Here is a 23,444-nt window from a genome sequence, read left to right on the forward strand (position 1 = left end):
AGGTACTTAAAGCTTTGTGGAATGCATAGGATCAACTATTTACAATATGGTTTGCCACTGAAATGTAACACGCACTGGGACATTATGGTTGTTACATTACTTTCCTTGGAAGTTTCTCAATTGCTAGCCTCTGCAAATCAAAATGAGTCTTAAATATCAGGCAATGGAGCTTTTTTGACTTGTGAAGCTTTTTAAAAGGCTGTAATGCCGCAGACACTATTCCTTATTAATTATATGTTTGAATATATTAATGTGATAGGAAAAACGGTAACAATATGATCTGAAATCAACAAAATCGCATGAGAAACTTTAAAATTGCTGAGGCAAGAGAGAAAAATCTAAATTTCTCTGATGTAGATATGTTATTTTAGGAGAAAAATACTTTCGCTTGAAGCTGAATTAGAGGCAACACTGAAGTACAACTCTAAACATCTAAATCTAAATTACTATAAATCACAAGAAACATATCTCCTAATTATAAGCATCTTTTTAATCATCACATTTTAGAGTAAACACATGTTCACAGTACAATTTCTTTTCTCCTAAATGTTTTATCCACATTGATTCCACTTCAGCAACCCTCTGTATGGAACGTAACCAAGAAGAAAACAGAAACATGTCAGTTTGTGTTCACTGCTATGGACAAATGATACCTGCCCCATGCCACATGACAAAAAGAGAAATGTTAACTTTTTATTTGTTGAGAACCTGGTTTAAAAAACTGTGTAAATTGTTAGTGCTTGGGAAAAGCCATTTTACTGTATTGAGTGCTTCAATAGACAGCACAGGGAAAACAACAACCAAATATCACAAATTTTTTAAAAAGAAATAAAAACCAGCCTCCTAAATACAAGCTTAAGCTGCTAAAAAGAATCCAGAGGCATAGGCACATTTAAATTTCCAGTCTGTAATCTCTGAAAACACATGATAACATGCTTACTTACATTTATTGACTCTATTTGTCCAAATTCTTCAAACAAGTTAGTTAAATCTTGCTGTGTAGCCTTCTTGTCTACTTGACCTACCCAAAGAGTAGTACTGCAAACTGTCAAGAGAGACATTCATGTCAATCAAAATACTAGAATCTTAGCTTATAAAGTACTCTATAGCGTGGATATAAAAGGCTTTACAGTTACAGAGAAGTCACTGATCAAAAAGCAAGAATAATAAATCTAATACCATACAGAGATTAAGTATATTAACAAAAATGTTACAGGATTAAAAGACATCAAACAGATATTCAGTACAAGTGTTTATTCTTGTTGTTTCATTTTCCTTTAAACAAAACAGTTATTTTAAAAGAAATGAAAAAATAAAATTCAGTGGATTATTAGCTAAGGTAAAGTGCAGCAGAAATTACTTCAGAAAAAAAAAATCATTTCCATTCGATGTTCCATAAAGAGATGCCTCTAGTATTTAAAGTCAGTTTTAATGAAGTAAGACTAAGTTCTAACTGGCTAGATGTGTATTACAGAAGGAACTTAACTGCAGTATTATCCACTGCATTTTCACCTGAAAGAAACAGACACTGTATTTTTACTTACCTCAGGGAACATCCCAGAAAGACAAACTTGGCTGAGGCCCACCACTGAGCTGAAGATGTCCATGATACTTCGGACTATTGTCAATTCCACCACAAGCCCAGGCCCCAGGTGCAATTTGTCTCCCAAATGCCTGCACCCATCCCCCTTGCCAAAACATAAACACTCACTGACATGAGAACTAAAACTTCCTACTCCCATATGTACATGGTTCCAATTCTTTTGTCTACCAAATATTGCTCGATCTATGTATGCAAACCTTGACAAACTCACACTAGTTATTTCCACTTAACACAGGGTGATGTAAATCAGCAAGAGATTGGTGGTTCTCCTCTAATATCTTGCAACCCTGAGTAATCCACCCAGGATCCTAAAGGATCTAAGGCAGAAGAAAACTAGAAATTGACTTGTTTCACATTGCTACCTGCTTTGCCTCTATGTTCCTGTGAAAAGCTATTTAAAAAGCACTCTAAAGGTTTAACAAAACCTGCCTCGAAGACATTCAGCAAAGCGTCCAAAGTGTATACCACATACTTAAATGTCTTATCAGCGTAGCAATTTTCAGATCAAGCGCTGATCATCTTCAAAAGCCCCCATAAAAGACAGCATTAAAGAGAAAGCAGACTGTAACTTAGGGACAGCCCTTGCTAGTCTCTGTTCAGAAGTAAAATAATCAGTAGAACAGTATGATACTTGCTTTCCTCCAAGATAAAATGATGCATCTGTCTAAGTTGTGAGAAACATCAGAAACAAAACTTATTAAAAAGAAAATGGTTACTGCATTTTGTAACAGTACTCAAGCTAAATCTTGTTCTTTCACTGAAAAACAAAGCCTTTTTTCCCTTTAATACTACATTATTAAAAGAGTAAGCAGCTGCCACTTACCACTTAGTGTTTTTGACCGTATAGGAGGCAGTCCCTTCTTCTGACGTTCTTTTTCCCTTTCCCTAGCCCTTCTTTCACTGGAATATGACCGAGACGACTTTCTTTTCCTTTCTCTTGATCTTGAGCGTGAACGTTTTCTGTGTTTACGCTTACGAGAACCGGACCGTGACCTAGACCTTCGTTTTCTTGGTGACCTACAAAATAGTTAATTTCAGTCTGCTGAGTTAAAAAAAAAAAAGTATTCTCATTTAGTTGTCTTTTAGCTACAAACTTTAAGCATGATACAGACATTTCCGTTATATTCACTCAGACTGCTTCAGGAAATAAACCTAATGCCACGAATGTGAGAAATAGAACATACACCTTGAGCTTAAAACGAAACAAAATACGTTCAAAATGTTTCATAACAGCATCTATTTTTCTGGTATAGAAAACCTGTCCAGCTGGTTAGTGTTAGTAATTTTTGTTACCTGAACAGGTCTTAAGAAAATTAAAGTAAACCACAGATATGCAAAATTAACTGTCATACATAAAGTCTGCATCTGACACACAAGTATTAAATGAACACTTTCTTTCATTGCCAAAAACTGCTCATGACAATTTTGGAAAATACAGAATCGAGAATGGTAATCACAAATTGCAACTTTGTTTCAGAAAACCTTCATTTACTTAATACAAGTTAATTATGAAACCTTGAACGGGATCTTGAACGAGTTCTTGATCTTGAACGAACAGCTGATTTCTTTTCTTCTTGTTCAAAAATCTCTTCTTCAGGAACATCCTGCCCTTCGTCGATATCCATGTCCTGCAATCAGACATAACAGATGTTCAATAACACATAGTAAATATACTCACAATATATATGACTATATGAAAGCATACATCAGTATTACTCATTTTGAAATCTTCTTAGTATGTGTTTTCCTTTCAACGTCCGTAATCAAATTTAAAATAGTTTTACCTGTTGTTGAATATCCATTGAATCATCTACATTTGTTTCCACTTCTAAAAACTGCTGTTGACTACTCCCTTGTGATGGTGATGCAGAGTGCTCTGAACCAAAATTTCCTTCTTGATTCTCCTCAGGGCTTGCCTAAATAACAAATAATAATATATTATAAAAAGCCTCTTAATTCAAAATCTCACTGTGTCAAAATGTACTATTACATGAAAGAATTGTTCAAATATATTTGAAAATCTATCATGATTCTCTTATTTTCCTATTTCCCATTAATGTGAAAGCTGAACTGGATGTCACTGTTCCTTTTTCTGTATCATCCTTAAATACAAAAGTTTGAAATAATTAATATCCTAACTACAAAAAAAAAAAATTACTATTTGCTGAATCAAAAAACCAAAATATACTAAAACAAAGTATACTGGCGGAAAAGGACTTGGGGGTTCTGATTGACAAGCAGCTGAATATGAGCCAGCAGTGTGCCCAGGTGGCCAAGAAAGCCAATGGCATCCTGGCCTGTAATAGAAATAGCGTGACCAGCAGAAGTAGGGAGGTGATTGTCCCCCTGTACTCAGCACTGGTGAGGCCACACCTGGAGTATTGTGTCCAGTTTTGGGCACCTCAATACAAGAGAGATATCGAGGTGCTGGAGTGGGTACAGAGGAGGGCAATGAAGCTGGTGAAGGGCCTGGAGCATAAGTCGTATGAAGAACAATTGAGGGAGCTGGGACTGTTTAGTTTGAGGAAGAGGAGACTGAGGGGTGACCTCATCACTCGCTATAACTACTTGAAAGGACATTGTAGAGAGGCTGGTGCTGGTCTCTTCTCAAAAGGAAATAGCGATAGAACAAGAGGGAATGGCTTCAAGCTGCAACAGGGTAGGTTTAGACTAGACATTAGGAAGAAGTTCTTCACAGTAAGAGCGGTCGGGCATTGGAATAGGCTGCCCAGGGAGGTGGTTGAGTCACCATCCTTGGATGAGTTTAAGAGTCGCTTAGATGTGGTGTTGGGGGATATGGTGTAGGGAAAAACTTTGTAGAGTAGGGAAGATGGCTGGACTCGATGATCCCAAGGGTCTTTTCCAACCTGAATGATTCTCTGATTCTATGACTATTTGTTGCTTCATTTGGCTGGCTTCAAAACAAAAAATCACAGGACAAACGATAGCGATGGTGGTCATATGTAAAATGACACTGAAAAATACCCATTGTCACCCATACACATGCATTAATAAATTATATTTTGTTATTAATATAATTAAAATATTTGCAATACCAACTGAACTAGTTAAGACAATTACAATTAACTCCAAACTTTCTTACAGTGCACGATTTAAGACAAGTAACTACTACAAGGTAAGACGGGGGTGTTGTGTCATTTCTGTTGGCAAGTGAATTACAACAGACCTAACAAAATAAGCATTTCTGAAAAAAACACCAAAATTTAAAAATGTAAAATATTAAATGCATTGTTGCTTTGCTAGAGAAAAAAAATTATAATGGCCTGTACATTGAGCTGAGAAGTAGAGACTTGGAATAAATATCTGTAAGATACGAAAGAAATTCAAAAAATGAAGATACTCAGAAATGCTATCAGGAAAATTTTGCAAAATAATTTTAAACCTATAGTCCAATATTGCAGGTAAACATTTCAGTGATTCGTATTACATTTTCACCTAAATTAAACAAATGCTAGGTATTCTATCTGCTAGCAATGGTAGAAAGCTAGCAGAATGACAAGCAGAACCAAGGGGTTTTTTTGTTTTATCTTCATATTTTTAAACAACTTATAATGACAGCTTGTAGAAAAATAAACATTTCTACTATAATTCGGTTAATGCATTTGCCTTCCAACATTATCTGTTTTGTCTCATTTTCCTTATATTTAATTATTCTTCAACAGTTTGTTTCTTGGTATCAATTCCTACATTTCTTGTTGTGCCTTCTGTCTCTGTCTTCTATCCTCTCCTCCTCTCTCTCTCTGCTTCTAATCAGCTGCTGTTCTGGTTTCACCTGGGATAGAGTTAATTTTCTTTCCAGTGGCTGCTCTGTTTCAGATTTGGTATGAAAGGAATGTCAGTAACGCATATTCTTTCAGTTGTTGCCAGGTGATGTTTATATTAGTCACGGACTTTTTTTAGCTTCCAACAGAAGCTGAGAAAAAGCCCAGACAGGACAAGCGGCCCAATGGACTATTCCATGAGGTTTTCTTCCTTTCCCCTCCCTTTCTCCCTGACCTTGGGAGGGGAGGGAGAAGGAGGGGGAGAACTGAGCAAGCAGCTGCATGGCCCTAGCTGGGGTTAAACCACAACAGATGCTTAATAATTTTGTTTTGTGCTTTATCTTTCCTTCTCTTTCCCTTAATCTTTCTCACTGATGCTTAAACACGGAATTCAAGAAAATCTTCCTCATAACACATTGCAGTCATTACAAAGTAGTTCCAGCAGAAGTCTGTATCTTTTAGCTGCTATCAAGGCGAAGATAAAACTTCCTCTCTGTTCCGGCTGCACAAGAAGCCGAGCAGACCTGAAGGGAAACAACTTCTGGTCTTGGAAGATCAAATAATAAGGGGTGAGTCATATGAACATTCTATCCATAAATGTACTGTAACTTAATTTCATACATGAAATTAATTTAAACTCTAATTTTGCTTACTGTACAGTAAGGTGGGCATTCAGCATTTTTATTTTCAAATTAGATAGTTACTTTTAGATATGTCATATCAAAAGCTCCTAAAACAAATGCACTCTTCAAAGTTATATTCCTTTACAACATCTTTCAGTGTTAAAAGCCAGTAATTCTAGATGTCCACGAACATCAAAACCTATTTAGTCTGTAGCTACGTTGTACAAACTTTTTCAGTTATTGCAATTAAATGAGAAATAAAACATAGTAAAATAAAGCAGTAGAATATGGAAATATCTAGTAAGAACTAAACTACTATTCTTCTAAACAACTGAAAACTCAAAGTCACTCAAATTCAAAACTCAAATGATGTTCTTGATTGAAAGCTGAGTGACTACACCCTTGCACAGGTTAAACTAAAATCCCCAGTATGTTTGTTAAATTTGTAGTCCTGTAGATTTTCTTCCAACCTAAGATTTCTATTTTACTGTGAAATCCAAATACTTCACAGAAAGTTCACTTTATATCTGGCCAGTATCAAGACAGAATAAACAACCTCAGAAGAAACAAGCCAATTTACTTCAATGGAGAGAAGACAGAACCCAATTCACATAGTGAAGAAGGAATCTTGGGTTGTCTCTGGCATCAGTTCCTAAAAAATCATTTATGAGGAAATATGTGAGTATTCTTTAGCTCAGATTCTTCAACAGAATAAAACACTTATTAGCCGAGACTTAAAGCTTGGTAGAGGAAATTAAAGTTATCTGCAATCTCAGCTCTGTCCTCTTGGTGGTTCTGCAGCAGCAGCTTGCACACTGCTTTATCTTCACAGCCAGGAGCACTCACTTCAGTGCTCACCTTCTCTTTGACTGCAGGGAAAAAGCTTTTTTCCGATATAAGGAGCTGAACAACCACAGCACAGTCAGTTTGTAACTCAGGTAAAGGGTACTCTTTCCTAACCGAAGCAAAATGTACACCCCACACATTTGACTGTATTTTTTTTCTGCTCTCAGCACCTTCTTCCACTTATTCCACTTTCTCTGCAAGCTTCTGTTAGATGATCAGCTAGTGACAGACTTCCATTGTAAGAGAAGCGTCAGTAACAAGACAAGTTTTTTGTCCTGGAGTACGAATCTGTTATCAGTGGAGAATTTTTACAACAGCCACAAGATGGAGTTCCTACCTTTTGAGGCTGCTGTTGCTCCAGAAGCTGTTGTCTGAGATGCTCTAAATTTTGTTGCTGTAGTTGTTCAGCGAGTTGGTGAAAAAGTGAGTTGTTCACAGATTCTGGTACTAAAGGCCTAAAATGAAATAATTTAAATTAAAAAATCACAGTAATTTTTCTCTTGGTTTAACCAGTTGGCAAACAGGTCTTCACAATTGAGTTTCAAGTTTAACTAAAAATGTAAAATAATGAAGACAATGTAACTGGTTCCACCTTCCATTATCATCGTTATCACATTCATGCTATGAATATAACTAATAAAGAAAAGAAGGTGCTAATTTTAAAGTGAAGTCGTCAAAACTTCTGGCACACAGACTTACACTAAGTATTTTTAAAAAGTATATGTTTCATTAATTTAGTAAAATGTCTTTTCTCTTTCTACTGTTTTGGTATACTTATGCTCTGAAACAAACATTTTCCTTACTATTTAATCCTAATATTCAACTACTGTCAGGCAAATTTTAGCATTTTCCATAAGAAACATAGCTTGATCTTACAGTTGGGAAGTAGGAGTTTCCTTTTTAGGCTCTTCATTTTGTTCAGATTCTTCCCCGAAGTCAAACCTGTCCATCAGCTTCTAGGAGAAAGCAAAATAAGCATTACTGAGTACTCCTTTTATGTCCCTTTATGTATATTTACTTTTCAAAAGAAAAATGCTCTTATTTCTCAACTTTTTTTAAAAAAAAAAAAGTTTGGCAAGTAACCTGAATAGAAGATTTTATGTCATACTGCTATTGCTACCGAACTCTTGAATGCATCAAATAACAAATTTTGTCCATGGCTTTCTTGAGCTCTGGCTGCTGTTACAAGTACAACCACATGTTCTTCAACCATCCTGATATCTGTTGGAGGCACAACACAGTACGGTAACTTCTTTCTCCAAGTGACAGAGGAGCCAATGAGGAAAAGTGCTATTCTGGACCCTGTTCTCACCACCAAGGAGGGGCTGGTAGGGAATGTGAAACTCAAGGGAAGCCTTGGCTGCAGTGCCCATGCAATGGTGGAGTTCAAGACGCTTAGGGAAGCGAGAAGGGAGCACAGTAAGCTCACTACCCTGGACTTCAGGAGAGCAGACTTTGGGCATTTCAGGGATCTGCTTGAGGGAGTACCATGAGACAAAAACCTGGAGAGAAGAGGGCCCCAAGGAAACTGGTTAATATTCAAGGATCACCTCTTGCAAGCTCAGGAGCAATGCATCCCAACAAAGAGGATGTTGGGCAAAAACGCCAGGAGGCCTCCATGGAGGAAACAGGGAGATCTTGGACCAACTCAAACAGAAAATGGAAGCCTACAGAGGGTGGAAACAAGGACAGGTAGCCTGGGAGGAATACAGAGAAATTGTTCAAGAAGCCAGGAATCAGGTTACCAAATCTAAAGCCCAGGCAGAATTAAATCTGGCCAGGGACGTCAAGGGAAACAATAAAGCTTCTACAGGTATATCAGTGATTAAAGGAAGAGTAGGGAAAATATGGGCCGTCTCTGGAAGGAGACAGGAGACCTGGTCACATGGGATATGGAGAAGGCTGTGGTGCTCAATGACTTTTTGGCCTCAGCCTTCACTGGCAAGTGCTGTAGCCACACTGCCCAAGCTGCAGAAGGCAAGGGGCTGGGAGAATGAGGAAACACCCATTGTAGGGGAAGATCGGGTTTGATACCATCTAAGGAACCCGAAGGTGCACAAATCCATGGGATTTGATGAGATGCATCTGCAGGTCCTGAGGGAACTGGTGGATGAAGTTGCTAAGCTACTACCCATCATACCTGAGAAACTGTAGCAATCCAGTGAAGTTTGCGCTGACTGGAAATGGGGTAACATAATCCCTTTTTTCAAAAAGATAAAAAAGCAAGACCCAGGGAACTACAGACTAGTCAGTCTCACCTCTGTGCCCAGCAACATCATGGAGCAGATCCTCTGGAAACTATGCTAAGGAACATGATAAATAAGGAGGTGATACGTGACAGTCAAAATGGCTTCACTAAAGGCAGGTCATGCCAAACAAATTTGGTGGCCTTTTACAACAGGGTTACAGTGTTGGTGGATAAAAGAAGAGCAGCTGACATCATCTACCTCGACTTGTGCAAGGCATCTGACACTGTCCCACACAACATCTTCTCTCTAAAATGGAGAGACAGGGATTTGACAGATGGACCACTCATTGGACAAGGAACTGGTTTATGGTCAATGGCCTGATGTCCAAGTGGCAACCAGTGACAAGTGGCATTCCTCAGTGGTCAGTAAACTGGTGCTGTTTAACATCTTTGTCAGTGACATGGACAGCTGGGATTAAGTGCACCCTCAGCAAGTTTGTCGACGACACCAAGCTGTGTGAAGTGGTCAACACGCTGGAGGGAAGGGATGCCATCCAGAGGGACCTGGACAGGCTTGAGAAGCAGTCCTGTGCAAACCTCAAGAAGTTCAACAAGGCCAAGTGCTGCAAGGTCCTGCACGTGGGTCAGGGCAATCCCATGCACAGATACACGCTGGGCAGAGAATGGATTGAGAGCAGCCCTGAGGAGAAGGACTCAGGGGTGCTGGTTGATGAGAAGCTCAACATAACCAGGCAATGTGAGCTCGCAGCCCAGAAAGCCAACCGCACCCTGGGCTGCATCAAAAGAAGCGTGGCCAGCAGGTCAAGGGAGGTGATTCTGCCCCTCTGCTCTGTTGAAACCCCAACTGACGTACTGCTTCCAGCTCTGGGGCCCCCAACATAAGAAGGACATGGACCTGTTGGAGAGAGTCCAGCTGAGGGCCATGAAAATGATCAGAGGGCTGGAGCACCTCTCCTATGAAGACAGGCTGAGTGTTGGGTTGGTTCAACCTGGAGAAGAGATGGCTCCGGGGAGACCTCATAGCAACCTTCCAGTACCTAAAGGGGGCCTATGCGAGAGATGAAGAGGGACTCTTTATCAGGGAGTGGAGCAACAGGACAAGGGGTAGCAGTTTTAAACTGAAAGAGGGGAGATTTAGATTAGATATTAGGAAGAAATTCTTTACTGTGAGGGTGGTGAGGCACTGGAACAGGTTGCCCAGAGAAGGTGTGGATGCCCCATCCCTGGAGCTGTTCAAGGCCAGGCTGGATGGGGCTTTGAGCAACCTGCTCTAGTGGAGGTGTCCCTGCCCATGGCAGGGGGGGTGGAACCAGATGATCTTTCAGTCCCTTCCAACCCAAACCATTCTATGATTCTGTGATTTTTTCCACAGTACGTAACAGTTAGTTTGGAGAAAGGCTTATATAAAGATTAATTTTATGTAATGGTACCTTTAATTAGAAGAAATTACTATGAGGAGGCCAACTATTCAATCCTTTGGCAATCAGCAAACTGCTCTGCTCATAGCAAGAGAAGACATACAGCTTGATTACTTTGCAAGGAATTACTGTATTTTTCACACACACATCATTTAGACAACCTGAATTCTTTCAAATACACTGCTCCTTGAAAAACACTTCTCACATAGTCTGCAAAAATTCAAAGCAAGCAGTCATCATGTAAGAGGAATAAGCCTCCAGAGGGATAAAAATAATAATAAATAAAAAAGGTATCTGACAGTGAAAAAGTAAAACTTGGATAAAATTCATGTTTTATCTGTAATGATGTCTATGCTGTAGCTCTGCTAAACTAAAAAAGTTTGGTTTGTTTATTAATTTTTAAACAGTCCAGGAGCATTTCAGCAGCATTTTACTTTCTTGAAGGCAAAACTAAAGAACAAGCATGAAGAAATACAACAGATGTTATTTGTCACTGAGATTGTCTTTTTTCAGTCACTATTTATTGATAGAGCAGTGCTACCAAACCCATGTCCATGCATCTTTACACCTTGGAAGTTTTCTGAAAAGCAGAATTAATACTGTACTGTACTACAAACGGCCATAACTTCTTCTCAAACCCTTGTTTCAGAAGAAAAAAACAAGAGGGTAAGAACATAGGGCAGTCATTTTGAAATACCAAGGCAAAAATGTCCCCAGTAACAAGCCATGATGATTCAGTAGCCCATTTTCTCTCTCAGGATGCCTTATTTACCCTCAGTTACTGGAGTCCAGCAAGAAGAACAAAGCATAAGCTAAGAGACTGATCAATCAAGAAGTTTTAGAACTATTTTGCCAATGAAATAATCTAATATATGCAAAAGCAGGACTGAATTTATCTCTTAGGAAACACAGCAGAAACAGATCATCAAGCTTATGTGAGGTGGGATGCTAAAATCCAGAGAAACTTTCACCATATAGAACTAATCCATTTAAAGCATTTATCACACTCCACAACAATTTCTTCCACAATACTTACCTTCAAAGTTCCAGAAATCACAATCAAGTACATTCACTCTGCTGACAAATTTCGTGTCAACAAGACTACTGCATACTATTACTGGCATAAACTAATTAAAGAGCATCTGGCTGAACTCACTCAAGGTATATAAACATCTCATCAGAATGTGAATTCCTTCAATCTGCTCCAGTTAAGTTGTCCAACATTCAAGACAGACACACCTAAGAGTATACCTATCCATATAAATGCTGGAATTGAAGTCTGCGGAATAAACCACAATACAATGCCATATTCTTAATTACTTTTTGTAGCTAAATATTAAGGCAGTACCTATTAACTGATGCATTCATTCCCTGTGATTACACCCTGCTCGAGTTGATGGTTACAGCTGTGATACAGCATGAGTACAAGCCGTTTCTTCCTGACTTATTTTTACAGCTGCATTACTTTCATTAGTAATGACAACTCCTTATTGTTTCAGAGATTTGAATTTAGCTGAACAAGTTCTAGAAATATAAGATAAATTGTCCTAAAACTTTAAACTCAGCACTTGTCAAGTTTTGAGCAGCTAATAGCCTGAAAAAGAGATTATCTGGGTTAGGAAAAAAAAGCTTTTTTTGCTTCTCTGACTTCCTTATTATTTATTCATTCCAGGACAATCCTACAGAGATTACCTACTCACAAGCTGTTTCTTCCAAAGACAATGGAACAAGATTTATTTATTTATTTATTAATCTTTGAGTAGAAGTTCTTCCTTTTTTGTTCTACTGATGTTATACTACTACTGTAATCGCCAGCATGGTTATTGCTACCTGGCATCCAACTATATTAGTCTTCTTAAATTTCTTCATTGCTTGTTTTGGGTTTGTTTTTTTTTTTTAAGATCGCCACATACATTGCAACACTCACAAAGTTTCTTTACCTACAGAGTTTGTCTGTCTCTAACACTTTGACATCTTTTTTGTAGTGTCACATGACTAGTTTTAATGGCAGTCATAAACTTATTTCTTCACTCACTATCACTTTGTGGCTAAGATTAGAAGTTTTTTGGCATTTATAATGTAAGAAAATTACAAGTCCAATCACGTTTTCCTCTTCTGGGAAAAGAACATATATAAATTTCTGCATGTTTTCCTTTCATTACGTTGTAAGAAATCATTTCCTACCTCAGATCATAAACACAGGAAGGGGAAATACAAGACATGCTCCACTCTCACCACTGTATTACAAAGGGTGAAGAAAAACATTTAACAGTGGCTTAACTTTGCTAAATCAAATCAATCTTCACACTCGATGACCCTTATGGGGTCCCTTCCAACGCAGATATTCTATGAAATGCCATTTAGCCCTAAACTCATATAAAACTAATATTTTAACTTATACTACTCTCTCGACATTTTTTTAATTTTCAAGACAGAGCACTTAATAGTATATTCATATATTTTTAAAATCTCTCAAGTCAAACTGTAAAATCCAAAAGACTCACTCACATGTATTTAAACAATAAATACTTCTTCAAACTTCTATTATTCTACTTCTACCTTATTAAAAGAGACACTCTGTTCCAGTGGATTAAGTGTGTTAGCAGCAGCAGCTGCAGCTGTAAGTTGTGCTGTGAGGGCCTGTAACTGAACGACGAGACCAGCATCCAGGGCTTGAAGTAGTGAAGGCTGAGGTTTCTGCTGCTGTATCTGCAGTGTCTGTATCAACTGCTGAAGCTAAAAGAGAAAAGATAACAAATATATTAAAGAAGAAAAAAAATTAAAAGCTAAAAAAAAAAAAGCTAGACTTTTCCCTTTCAAATTAGGAAAAAAATCCTCAGGAATGCAGTATCATCTAACCTATGGCTATTAGTTCATCTTAATTTTTTTTCATTTAGGGCAAATTTTGTTCCCACTTACTGGCTAATTTGTTTTCTGTGGCTGATAAGATATGCAGATACTTCTTCCTCCTAACTTGCTCTTACAGGCTGCATGATGACCAGTCACCACTCAGGATTTCCTGCTTTCTAGGGTTCTCCCTCTCTTCTTTTTCTCCAGTTTGATTCCTTCTGACCTGAAAAAAATCTGTTAGCCTACTCCAGCTTCCTAAGGGCCCACCTGTATTAGGAAGATCTGTATGCTCTAACAACATTTGCGTAGAGAAAATAATTGCACTGTTGCAAGCTCCACTTTAAGCTCATGCCACGTGCCTATATGAGAGCTTGCACTAGTGTCTCCGGATTAGTCACAAGGAAAATCTCATGCTGAAACTCAGGTTTGAGCTGGTAGAATGCAATTTCCTTGCCACGTTAACAAAACATAAAAAGCAAATTATCCAAGAACTGGCAATATACTTTTCCTTTGTGCAGTGGCACAGACTCTGGGCTCCGTATAGCACTATCTTAGGATAAAAATTGTCTGGATGCAATGTTGTACCAGAAGCAGCAGCTCTGGGGCAACAGACGTACAGTGACAACAAAGTATGTTACAGTAAAATCAAAGTATGGGTAAATGCCAAAAGACAGATGTTAAAAAAATATTATTTAAAAATACTGTTGGGTGTCTCAAATATTTGAAAATAGTTTTTTGGGGGGGTGATGACTGGAGTGGTTTATTGGGTCATTTTTTTAAACAACTCCACTTGCAACGCAGGAGAGGTCAAGCATTATAGTGGAATAAGTACTAAATATTGTCAGAGAAGGAACTTTCAGAAGTGCAGTGAATGGACCTAAGACACTGCATCAGAGTACATCAAGATACCCTAAGAGTTTCTTCCTTCAAATATAGAGAAGGAAAATAAAGAAAAATAGAATGTCTTCCATGTTTTTTTTAGAACAAATGTACAGTCCAATTGCCTGCTGTATCTTGATTTCCTTACTCCAACTTCCTATTTGTACATAATTCTTTAAAAGGAACTATTCCAATGAGGAAATAGAAGGCTTTTTCATGTGCAGATGAATGTATCTGTTGAATATAGATGTTCCCATAAAATTGTACAGATTTACCTTAACGCAAAAAGAAAAAATACTATCCCTATGGAAAGAAGCGCTCCTAAAGTACCATGGAATCAGAGGGAGCAGTGCTTTGACCTTCCATGAGGTAAACCTCTGGAGCCTTACCTTTGGATATTTCTGGAAAAAAGGTTGAGTAAATCCAGGTAGTTACAAACTATGCGGACATAAGTCCCTGATTACCTTTACATTCATATTGTAACTCCTCATGGGGTTCACCACTGAACTCTCATAGGGTTCAATCACCAGAAACTCTGAATAAGCTGATTAGGTTTATCTTCTTTTCCTTAATGCATCAAAAATGTATGATCCCTTTTCAAGATTGTTTTAGAGTTACTTTCTGATAATGTGAAACAACTCCTTCTATTCTTTAAAAGCAGTTACACAGACTCATTCTACAGCAGAGCCTCTGAAAATGCTTCAATTGCTGTTCTACCTCACCAAGACCTTCCACTGATCACTGCATTAATAGGCAAAGCTGAAGAGCTCCCCTCTCCCTTTTTGGCTGACCCACAAAAGATGAGCAAATATGGCTGGTCCACTTAGTGCGTTACTCTGAGTAGGAAGGAATCAAACTGAGGAAGCAGAGAGGGAAGCCCTAGAGTGGGAAAATCCTGGGTGGTCACAGTTCTAGTCGTTTTCACATCCTTTTTGGTCACATCTTTCTTATTCTGCCCTCTACCATGTCTAGACTCTTAATTTACCCACGTGCATCCTCACCCACAAAACACAATCTTAAGATGAAATCAAGAACTTTGGAGCTTGGGCATGGGAAGGGAGGTTGAGTGGCTTGGAGAACAGGAAGAAAAAAGATGGACAGGATGGAAGGAAATGCTGCAGTTCATATACCAATCCTAGAGATCTGCATGTACATATTTATTGTGTACCCAGTCCATCTCCACACTTCTGCTTAAGACCATCTTTTCCCTCTTCCAAAATCCATGCTCTTTCTCATTGTATCATTTTGAGCTAAATATCCCAATGTTACTTCTTTGTGATCTGCTGTCTTTAAAACTCTAATTCCCTTCTCATTTTTATAGTTTTTTAATTTTGCTTAATTTTTTTTTCAGAATACTCTCTAGGTAATAATCTTTAAAATTACCTTACTGACTTTCCATGTATTTCCCGTTCACGCTTCACATCCCTTCCTTGTTTATAAGCTATTCCACTATCTTTCTTCCACATTTCACAAAGTATCCCACAAACTCATTTTTCTCTCCTTTTAAATGACCCATCAATTTCTTACAGCATAATCAGATGAAAATACTCCCTCCACTTGCCTTATGAACAATTACAGATGAGACTGCTTAGCTGAACACTAGAAAATGGTGTTTTTGTAAAACAATCTCCCTAAGTAAAGTTGTTGTTATTGTCAGTATCAGTGCTTTGTAATAGTTCACTGGTGACTGTTTCTCATTCATATGCAGGGGTTTTTGTTTAGTACCCCAGCAGGTAAAACATCTTATTCCTCAGTCCAAACAAAAATCATAATGCCAAAGTCATGCTGGTGCCAGAGTTCTCATATAAACTGAAAAAATATGATATACATTTTTACAGAAAGCCTACTTATGTTATGTGGGTTAAGACGACAAGCAGTTCGATGCATACTGCTTATCAAGCCACTTTTTTGAAGTTGAGTTTAGAAACTGAGGAACACAGTCACTTCTATGACCTTATTTTTGAACGCTGCAAAATAAAAACTATATTTAGCTGATGGAAAGATCTTCCAGAATGCGTACATTCCCAATATATAATCCTGTACAATGTTTAGCTTCTTGGGGCATCCAGCAGAAAAATACACTTAAACTGGCATTCTATTTTATACCTATATTCATGAAACCTTAATGCTGCTCTTGATTTAACCATCTGCAGTGTGTATTACAGACAATCTTATCTAAAGTCACGTTCTGTGATACTTTTAAGGAACAAACAGGGTTGGTTACAAAAGGTAAGAGGAAGTTTTAGTTTACCTGGAACTTACTTGTGATGAACAACCTAATGGGATAGTTGAATACTTGACACGAAAGTAAGTAATACTCATGAAAACAGTATTCCTTAAGTGTACCTTAAAGATGGAAAGGATCAAACAGTGTGTAGTGTAACTGTCTACAAAATATTTACCTGTTGGCCTTGAGGACTCTGTAAAATCTGTGCAACAGCAGCAAGGGTATCTGTATTAGCAATCTGAGATACCCAAGGGTCAGGTAAACTCTGCACCACGTTGGCTGGAGTAACTGGAGTCACAGGTGTTCCTAAAAAAGAGAAAATCCAATATGTCAAAATATTTTAACATAGAGAATTATAAATGGTGTTAGAGAAGGGAAAAAAAAAAAACCTGCTCTTATTAAATACTGAGAAAGCACTGTATTAACATCAACTGAAATAACACACATAGAGCACACAGAAACAACACAGACTCACATCAACATTGCTCAAGTAGCAGGATTATTTTGTGTAAGTGTAGTTCCCAGCTCTTTCCACTATTAGCCTATGAAGGCCATTAACAAAAACACTGACAAATGCAAAATAAATAGGTTTCACACAGTAATCCAAACCATTTAGTGGAAACAATATATTCCAAATGATAATCGTTAGCTGTCTATTCAGAAACGTGTGTTAGTCTGGAACTTACTGGACTTGCACTTTATGCCCAGGAAGAGCCTTAAGGATTCTACTAAAAAATTCAACCTGCAGCAGCTGGATTCATTTGGATTGCTCATTTTATCATTTTTTCTCAAAAGGAACATTGACATTAAATCAGCAATCTGATAATTTGTTTCATGCCGCAATCCAGAAGAATCCTCCATCCCTGCAAATATTCCTGCTTTTAGCTCAGAAGTAAAGAGATGCCAATGAACACTAAATGTAAATAACTGTATTGCTGTTTTAAAAGACAATTTGCATCAGAATTTTAAAAAGCATTACAGTAAAGCTGTGATTTCAACAATTTGAAGTAATCAAACTAATGAAAATAAAAAATATTTAGCTAGAAGATGCAGTAATGCCAATCTAAGAGCTAGGACTTTCACTTATTTACAGACACCAACGAAGAATCAGGTGGATTTGTCCACCTCACTGCTTTCCAGCACGGGATCAGCAAAAGGTAGTTGACAAAAGCAGGTCCGTAAGTGCCAAAAAACATTTTCTACATGTAAAATTTTCCGTGTATCCCAACCTTGAATGAACAAATAGCCACAAAGCGAAGAAAGCTGCAAAACCATTTCCCGCCATCTACCTACTAAGTAATAAAGATGCTTAGAGCACAAAATCATCAAGTCTGCATGGATAACAACATCGGAGTTTGGTAAACTGGGACATGATCCATGAGCAGTTTTTTGCTCACGTGATTCTCCAGCATGATTTCTCAGATTTGAGGGAGAGGGAAGTATGGCACTGGCTGCAGCCTATATCATTAATGTGTGTTTTTTCCCCTGGAATTCACCGTCTGTTGGCCAGCAAAAGTAAAGGAACACTGTCTGACAGCAAGCTCAATCCTACGGAAAGCAAAAAGATACTAATGTATTCTCTTTCATTTCTCCCAAATGTGGCATCACTAATTAACAAAGACTGTAGTAAGTGCTGTGTTGGGTTTTTAACTCTGTCTTGACTTTCAAGTGCAAAACTAGGTCCTAATACGCTGTTACTCAATATGAATATATTATATTTATATTATATAGAGTTGAAACGTAAACACAACAAACTGCCCCTTGTTTTTGCTGTTTCCCTGATCTAGATGCTAGCTATAATATATTTCTTTCTAGCATTCATTTGACTTGTCTGAAGGAAACCAGTGAGATTTTTCACCATGTTAACAGCCAACATGCCAAAGTTGACACAACTTTAATCTGGTTTTGTTTACCTGGTGTATTGTTGCTCATAGCAGCTGTAGTGCTGGGCAAGACAGGGGTCACAACTGGAGGAGGAATTCCTGCTGCCATATCCAAGAGAGGCTGAATAATTTCACTCTTGAACACGTTATTCTTCTGCCATAAATTTAGCACTCTAACAATTTTACTCTAAAATGAAGAAAGGATAACAAAAGACCTTAGTCATGCTTATCTCTCTTGCTATTATCAATTATGGAATTCTTAACCAGCAAGGCCAATCTGTCTAGATTGTAGCACCTTTAGATTTACAAACAGGAAGAACCATAAGAACAGTTATACTGGGTCACGCCAAAGATGTCCAAGCTATGAACCCAAGGCTCACCCTACGCAACAGTGAAGACACACTATGCACATAGTGAGTGTCTTCTCTTGACAGAAAATTAAATACATTAAAACAAAACAAAACAAATGTATCTGGCTCTTTTGTACCTTTACTCTTGGAAAATGGTATGGAAGGAAAATTATTTTAAGGAAGCGTTTTAAAGCATTACAATTAAATGAAGAAAAAAATAAGTTCACTGTCACGCCTATATATACGTAAATCACTGTGGAATAGAAGCAGCACAAGTTGCTCCTACAGATAACCTGAAACCAGGCTGGAAACATGTCATTTAACTTAAATAACCTGTTCAGCAGCACCTCAGAACTGAGTTGCAGAAGAGAATAGCAGAGCTTTTCCAACCACTTAAAATATGCAGATCCTGCATTATTTTCCTGCAGAGGTCCTAACTCCTCTAAAAAGGTAGGAATCCCAAGACAGCGACAGGATATACGCAATGGCTCAACTTGCCTTAATCACCTTCTATGGATGCCTTGGGTTTTTTAGATCTTTGGTTGAAAAATATACAGCTGTAGGAATGCATTCAACTATTTGAAGAGCAACCTGTCCTTCTCTTCCTGCAGTGTCCTCTCTCACTCACTACTCCACTTAATGGCTCTATCACGCATATTTATGTGGAGATAAAGCCCTTAGCATTTCCCATCTTTTTGAAATTTTTCAATTCAATAAGAAGAAACTCTGGCTACTGTAAGACCAGTAACAAACATGAAGGAAGTTAAACTGCCTGCACTCTCTGCTATTTCCAGCCAAACTATTATAAAGATAATTTGGTAGTGATATCGGCTACTGCGGTCCAAGGGAACAGCTGAACTATTGGGTCAAACTATTCAAGTTAAGCCTTATTCAGCTGTTGGCTGATTCAGTATCAAAAGAAAGATAACTTTTGAGATACTCTGCTGTTTTTCTATTGCTCTTTCAGTCCAAAACACAATAGCTTGCACTGAAGATACTGCTACGAATAAAGATATTTATCCCTTGACACCATACAAAACCTGCTTGCTCATTTTCTCACTGAAGAGGGGAAGAAGACAATAAGACTGACTACAACTCCCTGTCCTACCACATGCCCGCTTAATTTTTTTCCCATCAAAACATATTAGCTCCTGCCTTCCTGAAAGCCCTTCCAAAAGTCTAATTAATTTAATTGGATGTGTCATCCCCCATCTCTACATTTATACAAGCAAAATTAAAGAAATACATATAAATGTGTAAGGCTATAATTAGGTCCACCCCAGCAAGCAGAAAGTGAGATCAAAATCTTTATAGATAACATACTGAAGATGGTTTTAATTAGAAAAATCTGTAAGTGGTTTACCTTGTCATCCCCAGGACAACGGTACAAGTTCTGGAAGGTGCTGATGATGTTATTGCTGAATCTTGGAGCAAACACATCCTTTTCTTGTCCAAACTGATGCCGGGACTGTCTCACAATGGAGTCAATGACATACAGACCAGGTACCTTGTATTCTGGTTTGCACTACAAAGAATGGTAATTTAAAATATGCATATGTGAAAAATAACAAAAACCATAAATGGCACAGTAAATATGAACAGTCCTCTCAAATTTTTAAATGGGTTGAAGTATTACTAAAATGTTGTCTATTTGATAAACTATCCTGAAAAATGAAACACTCTCAAAAAAAAAAGCTAACCTTTAGTGTTCAAATTATCACATCTATATGTATTCTGCAAATATGTAGATGTTTAAAATCAATTTCCTACCACTAAAAACCTAACTTTTTAGAATCTCACTATTAAAAATTAGCACATGAACCACATATCCTTTTCTATTTTAAAAGAACAGCATAAAGCATGACCAAATTCTTAAAAGATAATTATTAATTATATAAAAAATATAATAATATTATATAAAAAATAATATTGGAGATATAATTTGAAATATTGGAGTAGTAAAGAATCAACACTAAACTAATTGAGATGGCACTGACATCACTCTGCACAAGTCTACGGCAGATCTTAATGGAAGATTCAGTAGTCTTAAGCTTTAACTTGAAGTGATTGCTTCCACAAAAATAATTCAATTATCTTTCAAACATACAACTTAAGTTCCATAAATATCAAATGGCTAGCTTTCATTAGCTTATCTTTGATTCTACTAAAATAAGAACTTACTATTTGATAGTTATTAATAATTTCTCTGTTTCACTAAATCATTCATGAAACACTGAAAAGCACATAGAGCCCACCACCAAAGGGAAACATCTAATCCAGAGTGATCATTAACAAAGCCATCAATTACAACAAACATCTGCCTTCTCTAACCAGCAACGAACAGTGCAGAACTCCCTTATCAGATAGTACTGGCCACTGAAGACAAATGTGTGAAGATAACCCATACTCTTAGTGGCTTGTGGAATGGTCACGAACAACCAGTCCGATTCCTGACAAACCACCACTCTCTCATTCAGGGGATGAATCTTCTCTCATGTCTCTGGATACAGAATTGCCAATCGCAGCCACTGCAACTAAAAAGCAGTATTTGGAACTTGGGCCATTTATTAATTTCAGGATTAATTTCAGGACATGAAACTGCAAAGTGCTACTGATCCGAGATGGGTAAAATCTACATCTGCTCTCAGCTTCTTATGTCCACCTGTACTATTAAAGAGGGATAAGAGGATAGTGGTCCCTTAAGAAGTCAGAGGCGACACCCGAAAAGACAACTACTTGACAAACCACTAGCAGTGCTGGTGAAGTATACTACTACTCTTTACAACTGCCATGAAACATACACATGACACATTTTCCACATAGGACTGATGTTCCACTACCGAAATAATTTATTCATGAACTATTCGGACACAGTTAAAAACACCAGGCTGAAGCCGAACCCTGTTTAGACTGTCTAACCACTGTCAAAAGGCACTGCAGCGTACACTGGGCACCAAGGAGTAGAAGGTAATGAGGAGGAGAGGTTACCGACACAGAGCAATCTACGCTGCTTCGTAAAGCGGACAACAGAAGAAAAATTGCATCCAGCACTGCAACTCTTTTGCTGTCAGCTGTTCACATGGGCTACAGTGACAGCCTCTTTTACCATTAAATGAATACATATAGAAGTAGTCCTAAAACAGTATCCACAGTCATTCAGATCAAAGTATATCATAACTACAAAGTAAGGACAAAGTATTTGTCTTTCTGCGTCATGGGTTACGATCAGATACTGATTACTAGCAGAAATTGAATGTGACTAAAAACTGAAATAAACTAATGTGTGATAAAAATATTAAACTGTATGTGTACTTAAAACCCAACAGTATTCAACACTCTGCGATCCAAAACGAGGAAATTTTTCTCAGTGCTCACACCCATGACTGACTTACCTTTTGAATGAATTTCTCAACGCTCTGTACAACGTGCTTGTAGAACTGGAAAATAAAATAATATTTCAACTGAGGAGAAAACCTGAAGATGCACATACTTGTTCAAGTCATGCAATATTGATAGTAAAACCAGAATTAGAAACTGGTTGATTAACCCGCAATCCAATACCTACAGCTGAGTATGCTGCCTTCCTTAACAGCATATAAAAAAGCTAATCTCACTTTTTCTTGCCTTCTGAGGTTTTTTACACTCAATTTTTTTTAATAATGTGTGCTTATTTAATGAGAACTAAGAGAATAATATAATTGTTCCTTCAAAAACAGATAGTTATTTCATTGTACACGACTGAATATGTTAGCCTAATGTTTATAAGCACAGGACTTCTCTGTATTTCATTTATTTTCCAAGTGTTCACTTTAATAACCTAAAAACATGAGTACAGGAAGATCTTACAAGATATGCTGAATACTTTTTCCTTAAAATTGGCCTATGTTGTTTTTTTCAACCTCACATATATCACAATGGTTCTATATTGTCTCAATAGCTGTTATACAAAATTAAGTGTTGTTATTGAAATGATGAGTGGAAGTGGGATTTCTGAGTTAAATGCATGATAAAACATTTTGGTATCATTTAATTGTTTAACTTATAGAACCCTTTACTACTTGTTTATGTTCAGTACAAATTTTTTAGCATTTTCATTATACTGCAACACATAGACTTTCATTTCCATAGACTCCTCTTATTTAAGAAAGCCGGTGAATTTCACTTTTCTGTCATCAAATTTCTCTCTCCAAATTACACAAAACACCAATATGGATTTCATTATCTGAAAACATATTTGCATTCTCAGCAGAGGAATGCAGATATGAAGAGCTTAAGTTCACGGCTTTTTTGCTTTTATCCTATCCCTCTTTTTCACCTCTCCAGCTTTTACTGAGTTTCCATTTGTTTTACTGCTTAACATTAATGGCATCTTTATTTCCTTCATAATTTTTCAGTGCTGTTTTCTGCTGCTCCATTGTGGCTTGGAAATTAATATTACTTTGTGGCAAGAAAAGTCTTTAATTAGTGTACTAATGCTAAAACTTAAGAACAATTTGTATCCCAGAAACACAAAAAATAAAATCTATGAACAACACCCATGAAAGGGTATGCTAGGAATTTATAAAAATGAAATAAACTTAATCAATTATATGATCCAAAGGCACATATATCTTACATTTTTTTGGAGGGGGGCAAGGGTGGACAAGAGAATTGTAGCTTTATATTTATCCATCTGTTCTCATGCAATGTCCTTTTTAAACTGAGGGGAAAAATCCTGTCTTTCAGATCTCACTAAAGAGTGAAGTTGGTATAATTCTTTCTCACATATGACAAC

General features: G+C 37.4%; 1 protein-coding gene and 1 long non-coding RNA gene across 2 annotated transcripts in view; one reads left to right on the top strand and one right to left on the bottom strand.

Moving 5' to 3' along the window:
• The window catches only part of SCAF8 (SR-related CTD associated factor 8), a 56,080-nt gene that overhangs the window by 9,663 nt on the left and 22,973 nt on the right, over positions 1–23,444 (bottom strand). Inside the window, exons 3-13 of the mRNA XM_074144648.1 lie at positions 22,063–22,107; positions 20,034–20,195; positions 18,351–18,507; positions 16,613–16,743; positions 13,041–13,217; positions 7,731–7,810; positions 7,192–7,309; positions 3,388–3,519; positions 3,119–3,231; positions 2,427–2,620; positions 945–1,045 (exon numbers count right to left, since the gene is read on the bottom strand). Coding sequence (XP_074000749.1) covers positions 945–1,045; positions 2,427–2,620; positions 3,119–3,231; positions 3,388–3,519; positions 7,192–7,309; positions 7,731–7,810; positions 13,041–13,217; positions 16,613–16,743; positions 18,351–18,507; positions 20,034–20,195; positions 22,063–22,107 — 1,410 coding nt within the window. The remainder of the gene's footprint in view (positions 1–944; positions 1,046–2,426; positions 2,621–3,118; positions 3,232–3,387; positions 3,520–7,191; positions 7,310–7,730; positions 7,811–13,040; positions 13,218–16,612; positions 16,744–18,350; positions 18,508–20,033; positions 20,196–22,062; positions 22,108–23,444) is intronic.
• On the top strand, positions 5,556–23,266 carry LOC141462663 (uncharacterized). Its single transcript, XR_012463208.1, has 3 exons — positions 5,556–5,954; positions 20,048–20,173; positions 21,260–23,266. It is a non-coding gene; the product is annotated as an uncharacterized lncRNA (long non-coding RNA).

The sequence above is a fragment of the Numenius arquata genome, chromosome 2 (assembly GCF_964106895.1).
Source record: "Numenius arquata chromosome 2, bNumArq3.hap1.1, whole genome shotgun sequence".
In the NCBI taxonomy this organism is placed as follows: domain Eukaryota; kingdom Metazoa; phylum Chordata; class Aves; order Charadriiformes; family Scolopacidae; genus Numenius; species Numenius arquata.